Below are 14642 nucleotides of genomic sequence, written 5' to 3'. Positions count from 1 at the left end.
CCTCCCGCCCTCAGCACGTTGTTGCTCAGAAGGAAAGCGGACAACGTACAGTGCGGCACAACTACTTAACAGGGTGGACGGCGTCCACCTTGTGAAAATAGTGGGTGGACGCCATGTACCCGCGTGTAGCCCTGGCTTGTGCTTTGAGTAGAGGCAATTCCTGGCGCAAGACAGCCAAAATAAAGCTATTTGTGGTATCAAAAAGCTTGAATCTCCCGCCTTGATCGGTTCTTTTGGCATGGACGCGTAGGATACATTAAATTGACCCTTGCCTCGTGGCATGCAAGCAATAACCAAGCCATACGTTCGAACTTTTCTTTTTATACAATTCTTGAAGGTCGTGCTCCTTGCAGAATCCGAAAAAATGCGCGCTTCGCCAACAGCGGGATGTGCGCATGTGCAGACTAGATGACATGAAGCTGGGTGTCATGTGACTTTCTTGTCACGTGATGTAAGCACTAACGCCGGAGGTTTCCCACAGCAGGCGCTGCTCATAGCACTGCGAGCAGAGTGCGGAAGCCAAATACCAACTGAAGCTGAGACAGTCATGGAGGGGGAACTGTCCGGAGTTCCAGAAGACGAAGATGCACACAGCTCTTCCGCAGGTCCTCAGAGGGATAGCATCCTAGCAGCCGTAGACTATGTGGAGGTGGAGCCCGGTGGAGAAGTGGTAAGGAGTGATGTCACTACAACCATGCACAATGTCAGCCTCTGTTGTACCTTCTCCAACTTGCTTGTACATAATATCCATCCAAAATCCATTTTTTTTCTCATTTATATACCACAATTTACTACATTCTTATTCAAATAACCCACTTTGTGTGGTAATGCTGGTTTTGATCCCGATACGTGTTCCCAGGACCAATGATGGATCTCGCCTTGTGTCATGTCATCGGGACACGATATTTCTGGTCCTACACTTTTATATGACATTATGATCGTGTGTGAAATCACAGGACTGCACGCATGGTTGCCTGACACCATGGCGTGGCAACCCTAAGTCGCATAGTTTTTTTTCTCAGAGCTTTACACTTAGACTTTGTATACTATAAACTTAGAGGTACAAACTTCAGTGGTTTCTGCTACAGTGGTGTAAACACTACTCGGCAGTATGAACTTGTGAATCCAACCCATTTAGGCCCCAGCGCAACCATTGACACATGGTTTTCACAACTATTCCTCTTTGTTACATACATTGTTAATAAGTATTGGCAATTGTAAAAAGTACCGCTTATAAATTAACGTGTCTCTCGGTCTTTGACGGGTTTAGGCCCTCAAAAGGACACGTGCACTCTTGCTCATCCTTGCACTTATGGATCCATTCATCCACCTAGTGACTCATTCTTTCGTTCACCAAATTACACAATCACAATAAAACACAGGCACAAAATCAGCAACATATGCAAGGTATTTAAAAGTATAGTAAACATACTGCCATCTAAACATGGCAGGCATTTGCTTGTAATCTCAAATAAAATTAAACATTGCAGCGAGTGGCCATCATGCAATGGCATTTTACCTAGTGTGTCATTGTTTAAATGTTCTAGAATGGTATAGACAATAACATTCCGTCTTGGTCACCTGGAGGCAGTGGCTGTGCTGGATATAACCCATTGCAGATTAAATGAGCTTGCTAGTAAGTGGCTTCTTAACACTGCTTGGGGAGAAGAAGCATGCTCTAAGAATAAAAAAGAAGGAAAGAAGTGGCAAGGGACCTGGAAAACGAGAAGTTAGAAAATAAAAGCACTGGCTGTCACGGTTTCGGGCAGGGCTGATCAGGACTTTGGTTGGGACACCCCTTGAGGTCACCGAATATCCTACAGAGGTAGTATACTGGGGCAGAAGAGCAGCTAAAGGCATACACGGAAAGGACAGCTATGGATAGGCACAGGAAAGTAAAAGCAGAGCAACCCTTGTGTGAACAAACAGGAAACGGATTACCAGTGAACAAACACGCTGGGGTTGTACACAGAGTAAGGCGCAGAACCTCCCACAGTGACAGGGAATCTCAATGCCTCTGTGCAGGCTTCTCTTACAGATAGTCACCCTGCCAGCCCCATAGAAAGGAGGCAGCAGAAGTGATTCTGTCTCTGGACCCTAGAGCACAAACAAGGATAGTACTTACATACACAGGACACGCTCTTGTGGGTCCAGCTGGAAACACAGTGGCGATTCCTGAGAAAACAGCAATAGCACACTGTCACTGTTAGGCACGAAATACAACGTATAACACTGGACAAGGATGGGGGCTGGAATTGCCTCCTGGAAACCAGGAGCCAACCCCAGTACACAGGAGGACACGTATACACTGGTGAAGACTGATAGAACACTTACCAGACACAAAGAACCAAGAAGAAACAGAAACAGAAGGGAACAAACAAAGAGGCAGAGGCAAGAACTAGGAACAGGCTCAGGCTGAAGCAAAGGCGGGACTAGGACTTGAAAACAGGGCGCAAACTTCTGGCTGGGACAGACAGAGACAGGACTGGGAAACTGAGAACAGGCTCTGGCTGGAACAGGCAAGGACAGGACTGGAATACAGGGAGTAGGAAATGAGCAGTAAACAGGACTGGGAAACAGAGAGAAGGTTCAGGCTGAAACAAGGCAGGAGCAGGGCAGAGAAACAGGGAGCAGGCTTTGGAAGAAACAAACAGGTACAAGGCTAAGAAGCAGGGAGCAGACTCTGGCTGGAACAATCAGGAGCAGGGCAGAGAAACAAGAAACAGGATCAGGCTGGAACAGAACAGGAACAAAACTGGAACACCATCCGACAAGGGGTCTGTAACACAAAGGAATTGAAGTCCGATGCACGACAAGGATCTTGAGGAAATGGCTGCTTATAAGCAATTCCAAGCTGGGCTGCACAGAAGAGGTCACAGGTGTGTGTAGTTTCGGACACTTGCAAGTCCTGGAGAAGAGGATCCAGTGAAAAGGAGCAACTGGACTTCTCCCATTGAAAACAATGGGAAACAGAATCTGGGTTTTCCTGACTACCAAGCTGTGCATTATGGGATTTGCAGTCCCAAGAAACAAATGTAGTCCTACACAAGTGTACCATGGAGAAAAGAGAAACAAACAGGAGTCAGCAAGGGACTCTAGATAGGTGTTCAAGGTGATTCCCAGGCTTCTGACAGCCCCCTTACAGCGCCCCCTGGAAATGGGACGACCGAGTCGTAACACTGGCACCCCAGCCCCGGCACTGAAGCACACTCATTTTTAGTTGAGTATGAAAGTATGATCAGACAAATGCAACGATTCAAGGAGCATGAGATCCAATGACTGAAGCGGGCTAAAGCACGACGGAAGCGAGCTAGAGCATTGCCCTATGGTCTGTGGTGTTATGGAAGGAAGGAGAGTGTAAATGAGACACCTACAAACCTATGTCAGTAGAGGGCTAAACCAGAGCCCCTGTATGTATGTGTATAGCATTATTACAATGCAGATTGTGTTATGGCTTCATGTACACTATGATGTCATATGGTTCTTGGGGAAGTGGAGATTAAGTTGGAATGCGATGACCAGGAGATTCGATGTAGAGACGGTTGGAGAGGACCAAGGGAGGAGGAAGGAAATGTAAAGTGCGGCGGACCTATCCAGTGGATGTCGATGTATTACTTGTAATAATAAAGATATCAGAAATAAACTTAGCATTTGGCGACGGAGGACAGGCGCGACATCCACATTTGAATCCACGTGTTGTGGCTATGGCATATATATACGGCAGGAGTGTTGAGAGCGGTGTAAAGGATACGACGTTGAGAAACGAACGTTAATTTCAGTTCGCATGCCGTTTTACATGGAAAAAGGAGTGTGTTTTCGTGGCACATGCGAAGGAAGCATCGGAAGAATCATTACGCGCATTTCGAGTGAGAGCTGAGGAAGGAGGAACCACAGTACGTGTCATTGCGCATTTAAATCGAGCAAGCTTTTGAACTTTGGGTGATTGTTTTTCTATACTTTTTTTGTGCCAGTGGGTACGGAATATGCGCAGTGTATGTTTTTGAAAAAAGGTAAGAAATAACGCTTGTGAGCCTCACCGTTAGAAGCAGAACACTGAGGGCGCGCATCCTTGTAGTTGTGAGCGCGACAGCTGCGCGTACGTAAAGCACGTTACTCAGGATAACAACGTGTTTACCACTGTGCTTGGGGACGACGCATGAAGAGCGAGAAAACGTGGGAGCTGGTTGCCTAGCACTGGAGACGCCGCATGTTCATTTCACTGCATAAATAAGACGCGAAGGGAGCATAACTGTTGGAATTGCTCACCGGATTTTGCTCACAGGAAGTGAAGGAAAAATAAAAAACAACTAAGACAACTAGAGTGCTGACCTCACGAGGATGAATTATTACAACTAGAGTGCTGATTGTTACTGGAATTGTAGAACATGGCAAGGACATGAGACAATGTTATAATATATAATAACTATAGTTTAATTAATATTTTATATAGTTAGTTTCATTCACTTCAGTACACATTTTTTTTTTTTCTTCATTACGTCTCATCATTCTCCCCTCAGTATGTCCCAACCTCACCAATTTTTATCAGAACTTGGTGAACCAATTTTGCCATGGAAGAAATGGATAAACTTATTTGACTCATATTTGATTGGTATTGGTGGTGAAAAGTTCTCACCGGCAAGGAAACAAGGAATTTTACTGCACAATTTGGGAATTGAGGGACGTAATATTTATGATAGTCTTGATCTTATAAACATTGGCACTGCTGAAGGTGAACCAAGAGATATTTATGAGATGTCTCTCATGATGCTTAAGAATCATTTTGACGGTCGCATCAATGTTGTTATGGAAAGGCACAAATTTTTCATGAGATCTCAGGCAAAGGATGATAGAGTTACTAATTATATTGCGTCACTTAAAACATTAGCTCAGACATGTGATTTTGCAGATTTAACTGAATCTTTGATACGGGACCAATTGGTGCGTTGTACAAACAATCCCAGAGTTCAAGAAAAGTTATTGGCTAAGAATCCTACATTAAAAGAAGCAATTATAATTGCTGAAAGCATTGAACATGCCATTCTTTGGGTCAAGGAGATAAAAGATGTGAGTCTGACTACAGGTTCTCATATGGACTCTGGATACACAGCTATGTCAGCTACAATTTAAACTTTTGATGATGTTTGTGGGAATGAGTTGGTACATAGGGTTACAGAGAAAATGAGAGTCAGCAATGATGTACAGAAAGACTTTAAGATCAGATGTTTTAAGTGTGGTAATTTTGGTCACTTGGCAAACAATCCCAAGTGTTTTGCAAGAAATGTTAATTGTAGGAAATGTGGGAAGAAAGGACACTTAGTGAAAGTTTGCAGAAGTTCTAGGATAAATATTGTGGGAGAACCAACTGATAGTCAACAAATTGTATTGTGTATTAATAATACGTGCACTGGAGATTTGCAATCTGATAAGTGTGCAGAGGATAAACTGGTCATGCCGAAATGTGATATTAATATTGGGGAGAAAACTGTTGCAGTGCTTGCTGATTCGGGATCCCCGTTTACACTGATTGGTGATAAGAATTGGGAAAGACTTTTTGGAAATGATAATATCAAATTGATTCCACCTGATATTTCTCCTGTTGGTTATGGGGGACAAAAAATTGATTTATTTGGCTACTCCATAATGTCAATTAAATTTAAAGGGAGAGAGACTGTGGGTAAGGTTTATGTAGCCAAGCGGGGCAACAATCTTTTGGGATGGCGTCATCAAAGAGATTTGGGAATAATTTTAAATCCAAACGCCCCTGACCAGGTTCTTTCTGTTTCCAGTGTGAGTGATGATGCAGGATTTGTCAGTGAGTTTCCTGAAGTTTTCAATGACAAATTAGGTTTACTAAGGAATTTTAAACATAGATTATTTTGAAAGCAGGTGCTAAGCCAATTGTGTACAAAGTAAGGAAGGTTCCTCATTTGATGTTACAACCATTGCAAGAGGAACTTAATAGATTGTTGAAATTAGAGGTCATAGAGGAAATTGAAGCTTCTGAATGCTTGGCCCCCATAGTTTTGGTCCCCAAAGACAATGGAGAAAAAATAAGGTTATGTGTTGACCTCAGGGGCCTTAATCAGTCTATATGGGTAGACCGTCAACCATTACCAAATATTAGTGAGACTTTGACTATGCTGACTGATGCCAAAGTATTCAGTGTTATGGACCTATCAGCAGCATATCATCAAGTCATGCTTCATGAGGAGTCAAGACACCTTACCTCTTTTGTTACTCCTTTGGGTGCGTTCAGATTTCTCAGGATGCCGTTTGGGCTAGCCTCAGCTGCCACTTGTTTCCAGAGAGTTATGAGAGAAGTACTTAAAGGTCTTGATTCAATCTTGTTTTTTCAAGATGATATTTTGGTGTATGGTGAAGACACAGCAAAGCATGATGTGGTTTTAAGATCTGTACTTGAGAGACTAAATAATAATGGGTTGACGTTGAAGAGGGAAAAGTGCATGTTCAGAGTAAATGCTGTCTCATTTCTTGGTCACACTATTTCTGGGGATGGCATAAAACCCAAATTGGAATTGGCCACATCAATTCTGTCTGCACCAACGCCTACTGATAAGGACCAAGTAAGGTCGTTCCTTGGGCTTGCTGAATACTACTCGAAGTTTGTTAGAAATTTTGCAAGTGTGATTCAACCTTTAAGAGTAATTTTAAAAAAGGGAGTCTGTTTTGAGTGGTCCCCAGAATGTGATGAAGCATTTAAGTCAGTGAAAGATGACATTGGTAAAATGCCCACTTTAGGTCATTTTGATGTCAAACGCAAGACCATTTTGTCTACTGATGCCAGTCTAAAGGGTCTGGGTGCCGTATTCTCTCAATTGGTTGATGGTGAGGAGAGAGTGGTAGCATTTGCTTCCCGTTCTCTTAAGGGAGCTGAAGAACGATATTCTGTAATTGAGCGTGAAGCACTGGCGTGCACTTGGGCAATAAACCATTTCAAGTTTTATTTATGGGGTTTACCATTTACTCTCAGAAGTGACCATAGACCTTTGGTACAATTGTTTGCATGTAGGAATAATGAGAACACCACACCTAGGATTAAACGTTGGGTTGAAAGTTTGTGGGATTTAAATTTTTCATTGGAGTATTATCCGGGAAATAAAAATATTCCTGCGGATTTTCTTTCTAGATTGTCGGTATTGGATCCAGGCATGATTGAGCACCCTCCAATATTGTGGGTTAAAGAGACTGCTCTTGATGCAGGTGAATGGAGTGAAGAATGTGATAAGGATGTCCGAGGTACAGTAATGAACTTTGTGGTGCATGGGTGGCTGTGTTTGAATGAATGTTTAATTGATGTTGGAGCGTTCTGGTGTGTTAAGGATGAACTTAGTATCATAGAGGGTAATCTGTATAGAGGTGATAGATTAGTCCCACCTGTGGGATTGCATAAAAAATTGCTCAATTTGGCCCATGATGGACATTTGGGTAGGAACCTTACCAAAGCTAGTATTAGGGAACGATATTGGTGGCCGGGTTTGGACAAGCAAGTTGAAGCTGTAGTAAAGGATTGTTTCCAATGTGCCAGTAATGACAAATCTAAAGTAGTGCGAACTGCTCCTTTGTCTCCTATATCTGTTCCAGATGAGCCATGGGTCAAATTAGGTTTAGACTTGGTTGGACCTTTTGAGTTATTACCGCCTGGTGAGAGATTTGTAATTGTTCTCGTCGATTACACCTCCAAATGGGTTACTGCTAGTTGTGTGAGTTCCATCAACACAAAAAATGTGATTGAGTTTTTAACTGAAGTATTTGCATGTGAGGGTATCCCCAAGGTTGTTATTACGGATAATGGTGTGCAATTCACTTCTTTGGAAATGAGGAATTTCCTTAATGATTTGGCAATTTCTCATCATCGAACTGCATTATATACCCCTCAAGCCAATGGATTAGTGGAGAAGATGAATCAGTTAGTGAGAGCGAGTGTCCAAGTGGCTCTTGAACATAGGATACCTTTTGAAAGTTGTTCTGAGAGAGAAGTTATGGGCTCATAGAAACGCACCTAATGTTATCACAGGAATGTCTCCTTTCCGCATTTTGAAGGGTAGATTGGTGGGTTCCAAATTGAATCCTTCCTGGTTACATTCTGGATTGCAAAATCTGAAAGAGTCACCTAATTTTAAATCTGTTCGTGCCAAAGTAGTTGAGAATCAAAATAGGTACAAGAAGAGGTTTGATGAAAGGAAGTGTGTAAAACAAAGGTATTGTCTGAAGGGGATTTGGTGTTTATTAAAAAACCAGTCTGGTGCAATAAAGGTGTTTCTAAATTTGTAGGGCCAAAGAGAATTGTAGAAATAAGAAAAAATGTAGTGGTACTTGAGGATGGTGAAGTTTGGAGTATGTCTCGCTTAGCCAAGTGTTCTAACGGGAAGGAATTGAGTAACACGGTACCTAATTCAGAGATGAGTGAGAATTTAAGGAGGAGTGTGAGGAACAGAATTTATCCAAAGCATCTATCAGACTTTGTGAAATAAATTGGGAAGTCATATTTTGTTTGTGTACATGTTTAGAATTTGATTAATTGATTTTTTTTTTGATTTTTTTGTTTTTATATATTTCTTTTCTCAATTGATACAATGTTGAATTATTTGTCTTATCAATTCTGATATGTATATATGTTGTATTATAGTTATTTCGCAATGTTATTTTGTTATATTTTTGTGAATTGTAAGGGGGAAGATGTGTTATGGCTTCATGTACACTATGATGTCATATGGTTCTTGGGGGAAGTGGAGATTGAGTTGGAATGCGATGACCAGGAGATTCGATGTGGAGACGGTTGGAGAGGACCAAGGGAGGAGGAAGGAAATGTAAAGTGCGGCGGACCTATCCAGTGGATGTCGATGTATTACTTGTAATAATAAAGATATCAGAAATAAACTTAGCAGATTTTCTACTCATAGGGTTATCAAAGGGGTAATCAACACCAGAATCCTTGCGTTTAAAGGTAAACGGTGAGATTTGATGTAATAGAATATATGTCTGCAGACTTTAAGACAGTGTGATAACCATTCACCATTAAAGGCCTATTGGCTTTAATATATGAGTTTCATTATAAGTATAGTAGGCCTCCTACCTTCGTTGGAACTTTTCCTAATAAATAGCCTGTGGCATTTGAAATGATGTTTCCCATAAAACAATGCTTGTCAGGATATTCACATCAGACCTACTGTAATATAAGCTTTCCCACATTACCCAACAGGTATGCCATAATTTATAAAAATGTACAAAATCACAGAAAGGAATACAATGTAAATTATTTCTATGAGGGATAAGGGTTGTCATAGTGTAGCTCATCTATCCCTAGGTTGTGTCTGAATGGGTCATCAACATCAAAATTGTTGCCTATTAAGGGAATCTGTGAGATTCCAGGTAACAAAATACCTCCCTGTAGGCTTTAACAGAGTGTAACAACAATCCATCCTTAGAAGCCTATTCGCATAACGTGTTTTTCATAATAAGTAAGTTATCCTTACTGCTATTGCCAGAAGTTTTCAGAATAACAGATGAACCCAAAGGAAGTTGCCATAACTTTCCCTAATGAACCTGTGGTACTGAAGAGGCTGATAAAAATAGAATAAAAATAGTTTATTCTCAAACAAACGTCCCCAGCAGGAGAAAGGCGACCAGCCAGGACGGCGATCAACTCCAGCTGCTGGGAATACAAAAGATGCATTCTAAGAATGAACAGACAAAGGCAGAACGAAGGCAGCCTATGAGCGCACAAGCGAAGGTAAGTAAATAACATGAAGTACAAGAACAAAGTAACATATTATTAAAGAACATTCAACCAACAAGTCGGATTACTACAGAACCATTAACGCCTATTGCATTTACCATTGGCTTGGCACGATAACTAATGCAGGCCTCCCGAAGTGCACAATAGGTGCTAACCATCATACTTGCAGTTATAAACTTATGTAAAAAATTAAACTTGGCAAAACAGTACACAACTTCTCACCAATGGGTTTTACAAGGATTATCAAAGTGAAAATCTTCCACTTCTAGGAGGACTAACGCCCAAACCCATGTTTGCTAGGTTAATCTGTCCTTAAAAAATACTGTTTGCAATAAATAATCAAGGCAAACGTAATTTGCCATGACCTTTCGTAATGAAAATATCATACCTTTGGCCCTGAGCATAATATTTTCCTTAAATCAGGCCTATGTCCTTTTTCATTGGGTTGTAACTATAACCAAGTCACACAGACATAAAATTACATATGTATAGTGAACTACTGGTGGCAAAGCAAAATAGAATCTTATAAGAGGGCCTGTCAAGGATTATTGCAGTGCAAATCTTCCATCACAATAGTTTGCCTGAGGGTTTAACCAACAACAAAACCCTTACGTGCTCTGTTAATCTGTGGCATTCTGTGTAAGAATATACTTCTCTGCAGGCTGTAATACAGAGTAATATAACTCCTCCCTTCAGAGTTTGTTGACTATAGCATATGCTTTTCAAAATAAATATGGTGGGCTGACTCTCTTTATAACTTCTTTTAATAATAAATAGATTAGGCCCATAGTCTTGATTAATTAATCGTTTCTAAAACCAATTGAGCTGTGCTGTATTGAGAATAAGATTACCTTTTAGGCAGTAAGTGCAATACATCCAGTCTTTTTCTGTGGAAGGACACAGAGTTTGGCTAATCAAATGCTGTACTCAAGAAAAACCAACAGTAGGAGGAGCCTAAACCCCTTTCTCAGTAGTACTTTTGAAAGCTTTTTTTTTATTGTCCATATAAGGTAAGCGACAGCTGCACTATCAAGCAAGAACTCAATACATTCGGTTTGGGCCAACAGATTATACATGACTGCTGGAGTGAGAGAAGATCTGGTCCAGATAGGAAAGCAAATGAACCCTGGCAAAAATATGCAAATCAGTTCCATACCGCAGGTGGAGCGAGAACAATGGGGCCATGAGGAAGAGTTAGGTCATCAAGCCCATCCTACACTCGAAGCAGCAACCCCTAGTCTGAAGTCCTCAATGGAAGTGCCAGAGTGGCAGAATGGCTGGCCAAAGCCCGAGGAAGATGGGCGGCAGCAGCAGCAAGTGGGCGAAGTCAGGAGGAGGGCCATGACAAAGATAGTCAACCTGTGACCTGGTAGTAGATAGGCATTGTTTTTACCATCTTTGCTTAAAAAAAATAGACAAACGATATAGTAAAACTGGTTGTCTTACTTAATTAGTGGCAAACAGGACATATTTTACAGATTTGGCTGTGCTATGTAACCTTTCTGATCACAAATACCCATCTCTATTGAAAGGACCGCAGTCCTGTTTATGCCATAAAACGAAAGCCGTATCAGCAGGGGCACTCAAAATGTATGTAGGAAAATATTTGTTTCTTCTAATTTAAACCTGATTTCAGAACAAGTAATTTAAGGCAGTAAGTAGGTCTTGGCTCCAAAAAGCCGAGCTGTTGGCCATACCAGTGCTTTTTGTCAATTGCACTCTTGCACATGCATGGTTGTCAATATTCCAATCTGTGTTATGGCCACTAATTTACATAGTGCCTCATGTGCAAAAAAGGCTGCAATAGGCAGAGCAGCACTTTGTAGCGATCTAGCCTTGTAAAAAAAGAATATATAAAACCTAGTGCCTAATGGTGGTCGCCACTACTGTAGGTAGTGTAGGATCACATTTCTATACAAAAAGCGTTTTTGTTACTTGTCTATATCATTGGCACCACTTGACGAATCTTCACAAAACTTTGCAAAAACATTTGCCAGTACCGTCAGCTGATGGCTGGAAAGTTTCGGAGTGATCCTTCTGGGGGTGCCATGAAAAAAAGGGGGGGGTCCCAAAACACGTTGCATTGACCAAACCGTGTGACTGAGCACCAGTGGGTGCCGGTGTACCCTTGGGACATTTGGGGTCCCCCCCTCACATGACCCACCTGGTCACATGCAAAGCACTTGCGTGGACCCCCCTCCACAGGTTTCCCTTTGGAGAACCATGGTTTCATCTCACTGTGGGCTGGGAATCCTTACTCTGGGAACTAGGTTAGGGCCCTTTAGAGAACTCCCACTGTTTACCCTAACTCCCTCCTTTCTTCTGAGAGGGACCCTGCCCACTCTTGGCATGGTCTTTCCCATATCTCTTTTGGACCCTGGTGCTCTCCCAATGGTCAGTTTACTGCGCACGCTGTCTGGGGTCAGTCAGCTTGCTGTCAATCAAGTGCTGGTGCAGCTCTGAAAAACAAAGACTGCACAAGTGCTCCCAAGCAATTAAATTGTAAAGCCCCTCATACGTTGTTACCTTACTGCCCTTTACCCAACCATCCAGTGACCTGCAAAAGCAATATACACACTCCAACCATGTTTGTGACTCTTTCTTTTTGTAGGACCTAAACTTGTCCTTATACTGCTTAGCGGTCAGACCATATCTTGTGAGTAGGGCGTCCTTTATTTTGGTGTAGTGCAGTCCCTGAGGATCCCTTAAGAATGTCGGTGTCCCTCCCTCTACCTCAAAGTACTTCCACTGACCTGCCCCCCAATGTGCCTCAGGGACCAGGTTCATATGGAGAGCAGACTCATACCCCTTGAACCTCAAGTATATGTCATCCTCCCTCTTATAGTCCTTCACTAAGTCTTTAGGAATGTTTACCCTTATTTCAGCTGCCACCATCTCTACTGGACTGGCTCCTCTGACCCAGCTCCCTAAAACTGAGCTTATGAGCCAGGAGTAACGTTTTCTCTTCAATGGCCAGCCTCCTCCCTTCCACCTCCATTTTGAGCCTCTCTGATTCAGTTTGGTGGCTCCTCTCTGCTTGTCTGTCCTCTAATTCCTCAGGAGTCAGACCCTTGGATGACACACTGGTCCTGCCCTGGAGACCCTCTCCCCAGGTATAACAGGTCCACCCACTACACCGTTGTGTATACTCTGGACCTCCTCATCCTCCTCCTCCTCTGTGTTTACACCCTCATCCCCCAGCTTCCTTGGCTGTCACTCAGGCTCTCAGTGCCCTTTGCAGCTACTCCTTCCTGGTGGAGCTCTTAATGGGACAGGTAAGATCCTCAAGGAACTGTTTCAGTTGAGCAACTGTGTAACTTTCCAGTTTTCCTAACTCAAAAGCAGCTGCAGCTGGTGCATCTCCAGATTGAAACATGATGGCAAATCAAAAGTGCAAAATTCCAAGGCAGAAAAAGAGTTCCCAAGAAGAATTTAAAAAATCAATAAAAAGATCACCAAAAATATGGAAGTAGAAAAAAAAGTCCAAAGAGAGCGCAAGTAGTATGTGGTTACTGTGTGCACTGAAAACGGTAGTGCACACTTAATCACTGTATGTCAATTACAAATACAATTCAATCCTCCCAGCTGATCACCAATGTTAGAAATGGGGTCTTTGGTTGGCAGTCAGGTTACCCCCTGTCCAGGCAAGGACCCTCACTCTAGTCAGGGCAAAGGAGAAACACACCTGGTTATCCTGCCCTCACCCCCTTGGTAGCTTGGCATGAGCAGGCAGGCTTAACTCCGAAGCAATGTGTAAAGTATTTGTACCAACACACACAGTAATACAGTGAAAACACTACAAAATGGTCACCACAACAGTTTAGAAAAATAGGTAATATTTATCTAAATCAAACACGACCAAGATGACAAAAATCCAACATACACAAGTTAAGATATGAATTTTCAAAAGAATAAGAGTCTTACTCCATAGAAAACAATGGAAACGTTGATTTTTTCACAAAGTACCTGGTTAGCATTAAAAATAAAGGCGCAAGCGTGCGTCGGAAAAGGCAGTAATGCATCAATCCCTTCCTTGCAAGGAAGGCCTTGCGCCTTTTCTTCTCCGGTCGGCGATGTGTCGTTTTTCTCCCTCGCAAGAGAGCGATGCATCGATTTTGCAGACGGGGCACCTCGCATCCGGGCAGAGTCGGGTTGACTTTGACGCCTAGGGAAGATGCGTGGAAAATCCTGACGCACCCCGCTGCGTGAGGTTTGCGTCATTATCAGCAGGCGCAAGTGGGTGGCGCATCGTTTCTACGGCTGCGATGATTTTAGCCATGAGGCCAGCGGCACGTTGGTTTCTTAGCCGTGTTGCAGATAGTGTGTTGAAAATTTCCCTGCAAAGCGTTCTGTGCGTGGATTTTCAGCTCTTGTCTGCCAACTTCACCTTTCAAGGGCACAGAGACTGGATAGAACACTACTTGGCAGAGCAGGTGTCTCAGCAGAGAGTCCAGATGTTAGCAGAGGAAGTCTTTGATGGCCCTGGAACTTCAAAACAGGAGGCAAGCTCAGTTCAAGGCCTTGGAGATTCTTCACATGCAGAGATATACCACAAAGTCCAGTCTTTGTCCCCTTTCACAGACAGAAGCAGCAACTGCAGGAAAGCCCAACAAAGCACAGGCAGGGGCAGGACTCCTCAGCTCTTCTCCTTGGCAGAGGTTCCTCTTGGTTCCAGAAGTGATATGGTTTTCAGGGTTTTTGGGTCCAATACTTATACCCTTTTCTGCATTTGAAGTAGGCCTACTTCAAAGGAAATACTCTGTTGTTCACCAGATCATGCTTTGGCCAGGCCCCAGACACACACCAGGGGGTTGTAGACTGCGTTGTGTGAGGGCAGGCAGAGCCCTTTCAGGTGTGAGTTATCACTCCCTCCTTCCCTCCCAGC

The 14642-nt window shown here is 42.8% G+C and overlaps 1 protein-coding gene across 3 annotated transcripts in view; it reads left to right on the top strand.

Moving 5' to 3' along the window:
* Positions 1 to 430: 430 nt before the first annotated feature.
* Positions 431 to 14642, top strand: part of VPS8 (VPS8 subunit of CORVET complex) — a 1496959-nt gene continuing 1482747 nt past the window's right edge. For 2 of the 3 annotated variants that reach the window (XM_069225815.1, XM_069225816.1), the window contains exon 1: positions 446 to 670. In XM_069225815.1, coding sequence (XP_069081916.1) covers positions 548 to 670 — 123 coding nt within the window. In that variant the 5' untranslated portion in view covers positions 446 to 547. Of the gene's footprint in view, positions 671 to 14642 lie in introns of all 3 variants that reach the window. The other variant, XM_069225817.1, reaches the window with a different exon arrangement.

The sequence above is a fragment of the Pleurodeles waltl genome, chromosome 3_1 (genome assembly GCF_031143425.1).
Source record: "Pleurodeles waltl isolate 20211129_DDA chromosome 3_1, aPleWal1.hap1.20221129, whole genome shotgun sequence".
NCBI classification, from domain to species: domain Eukaryota; kingdom Metazoa; phylum Chordata; class Amphibia; order Caudata; family Salamandridae; genus Pleurodeles; species Pleurodeles waltl.
The sequence above is the reverse complement of the archived record's forward strand: the minus strand, read 5'-3'. Positions and strand labels throughout refer to the sequence as shown.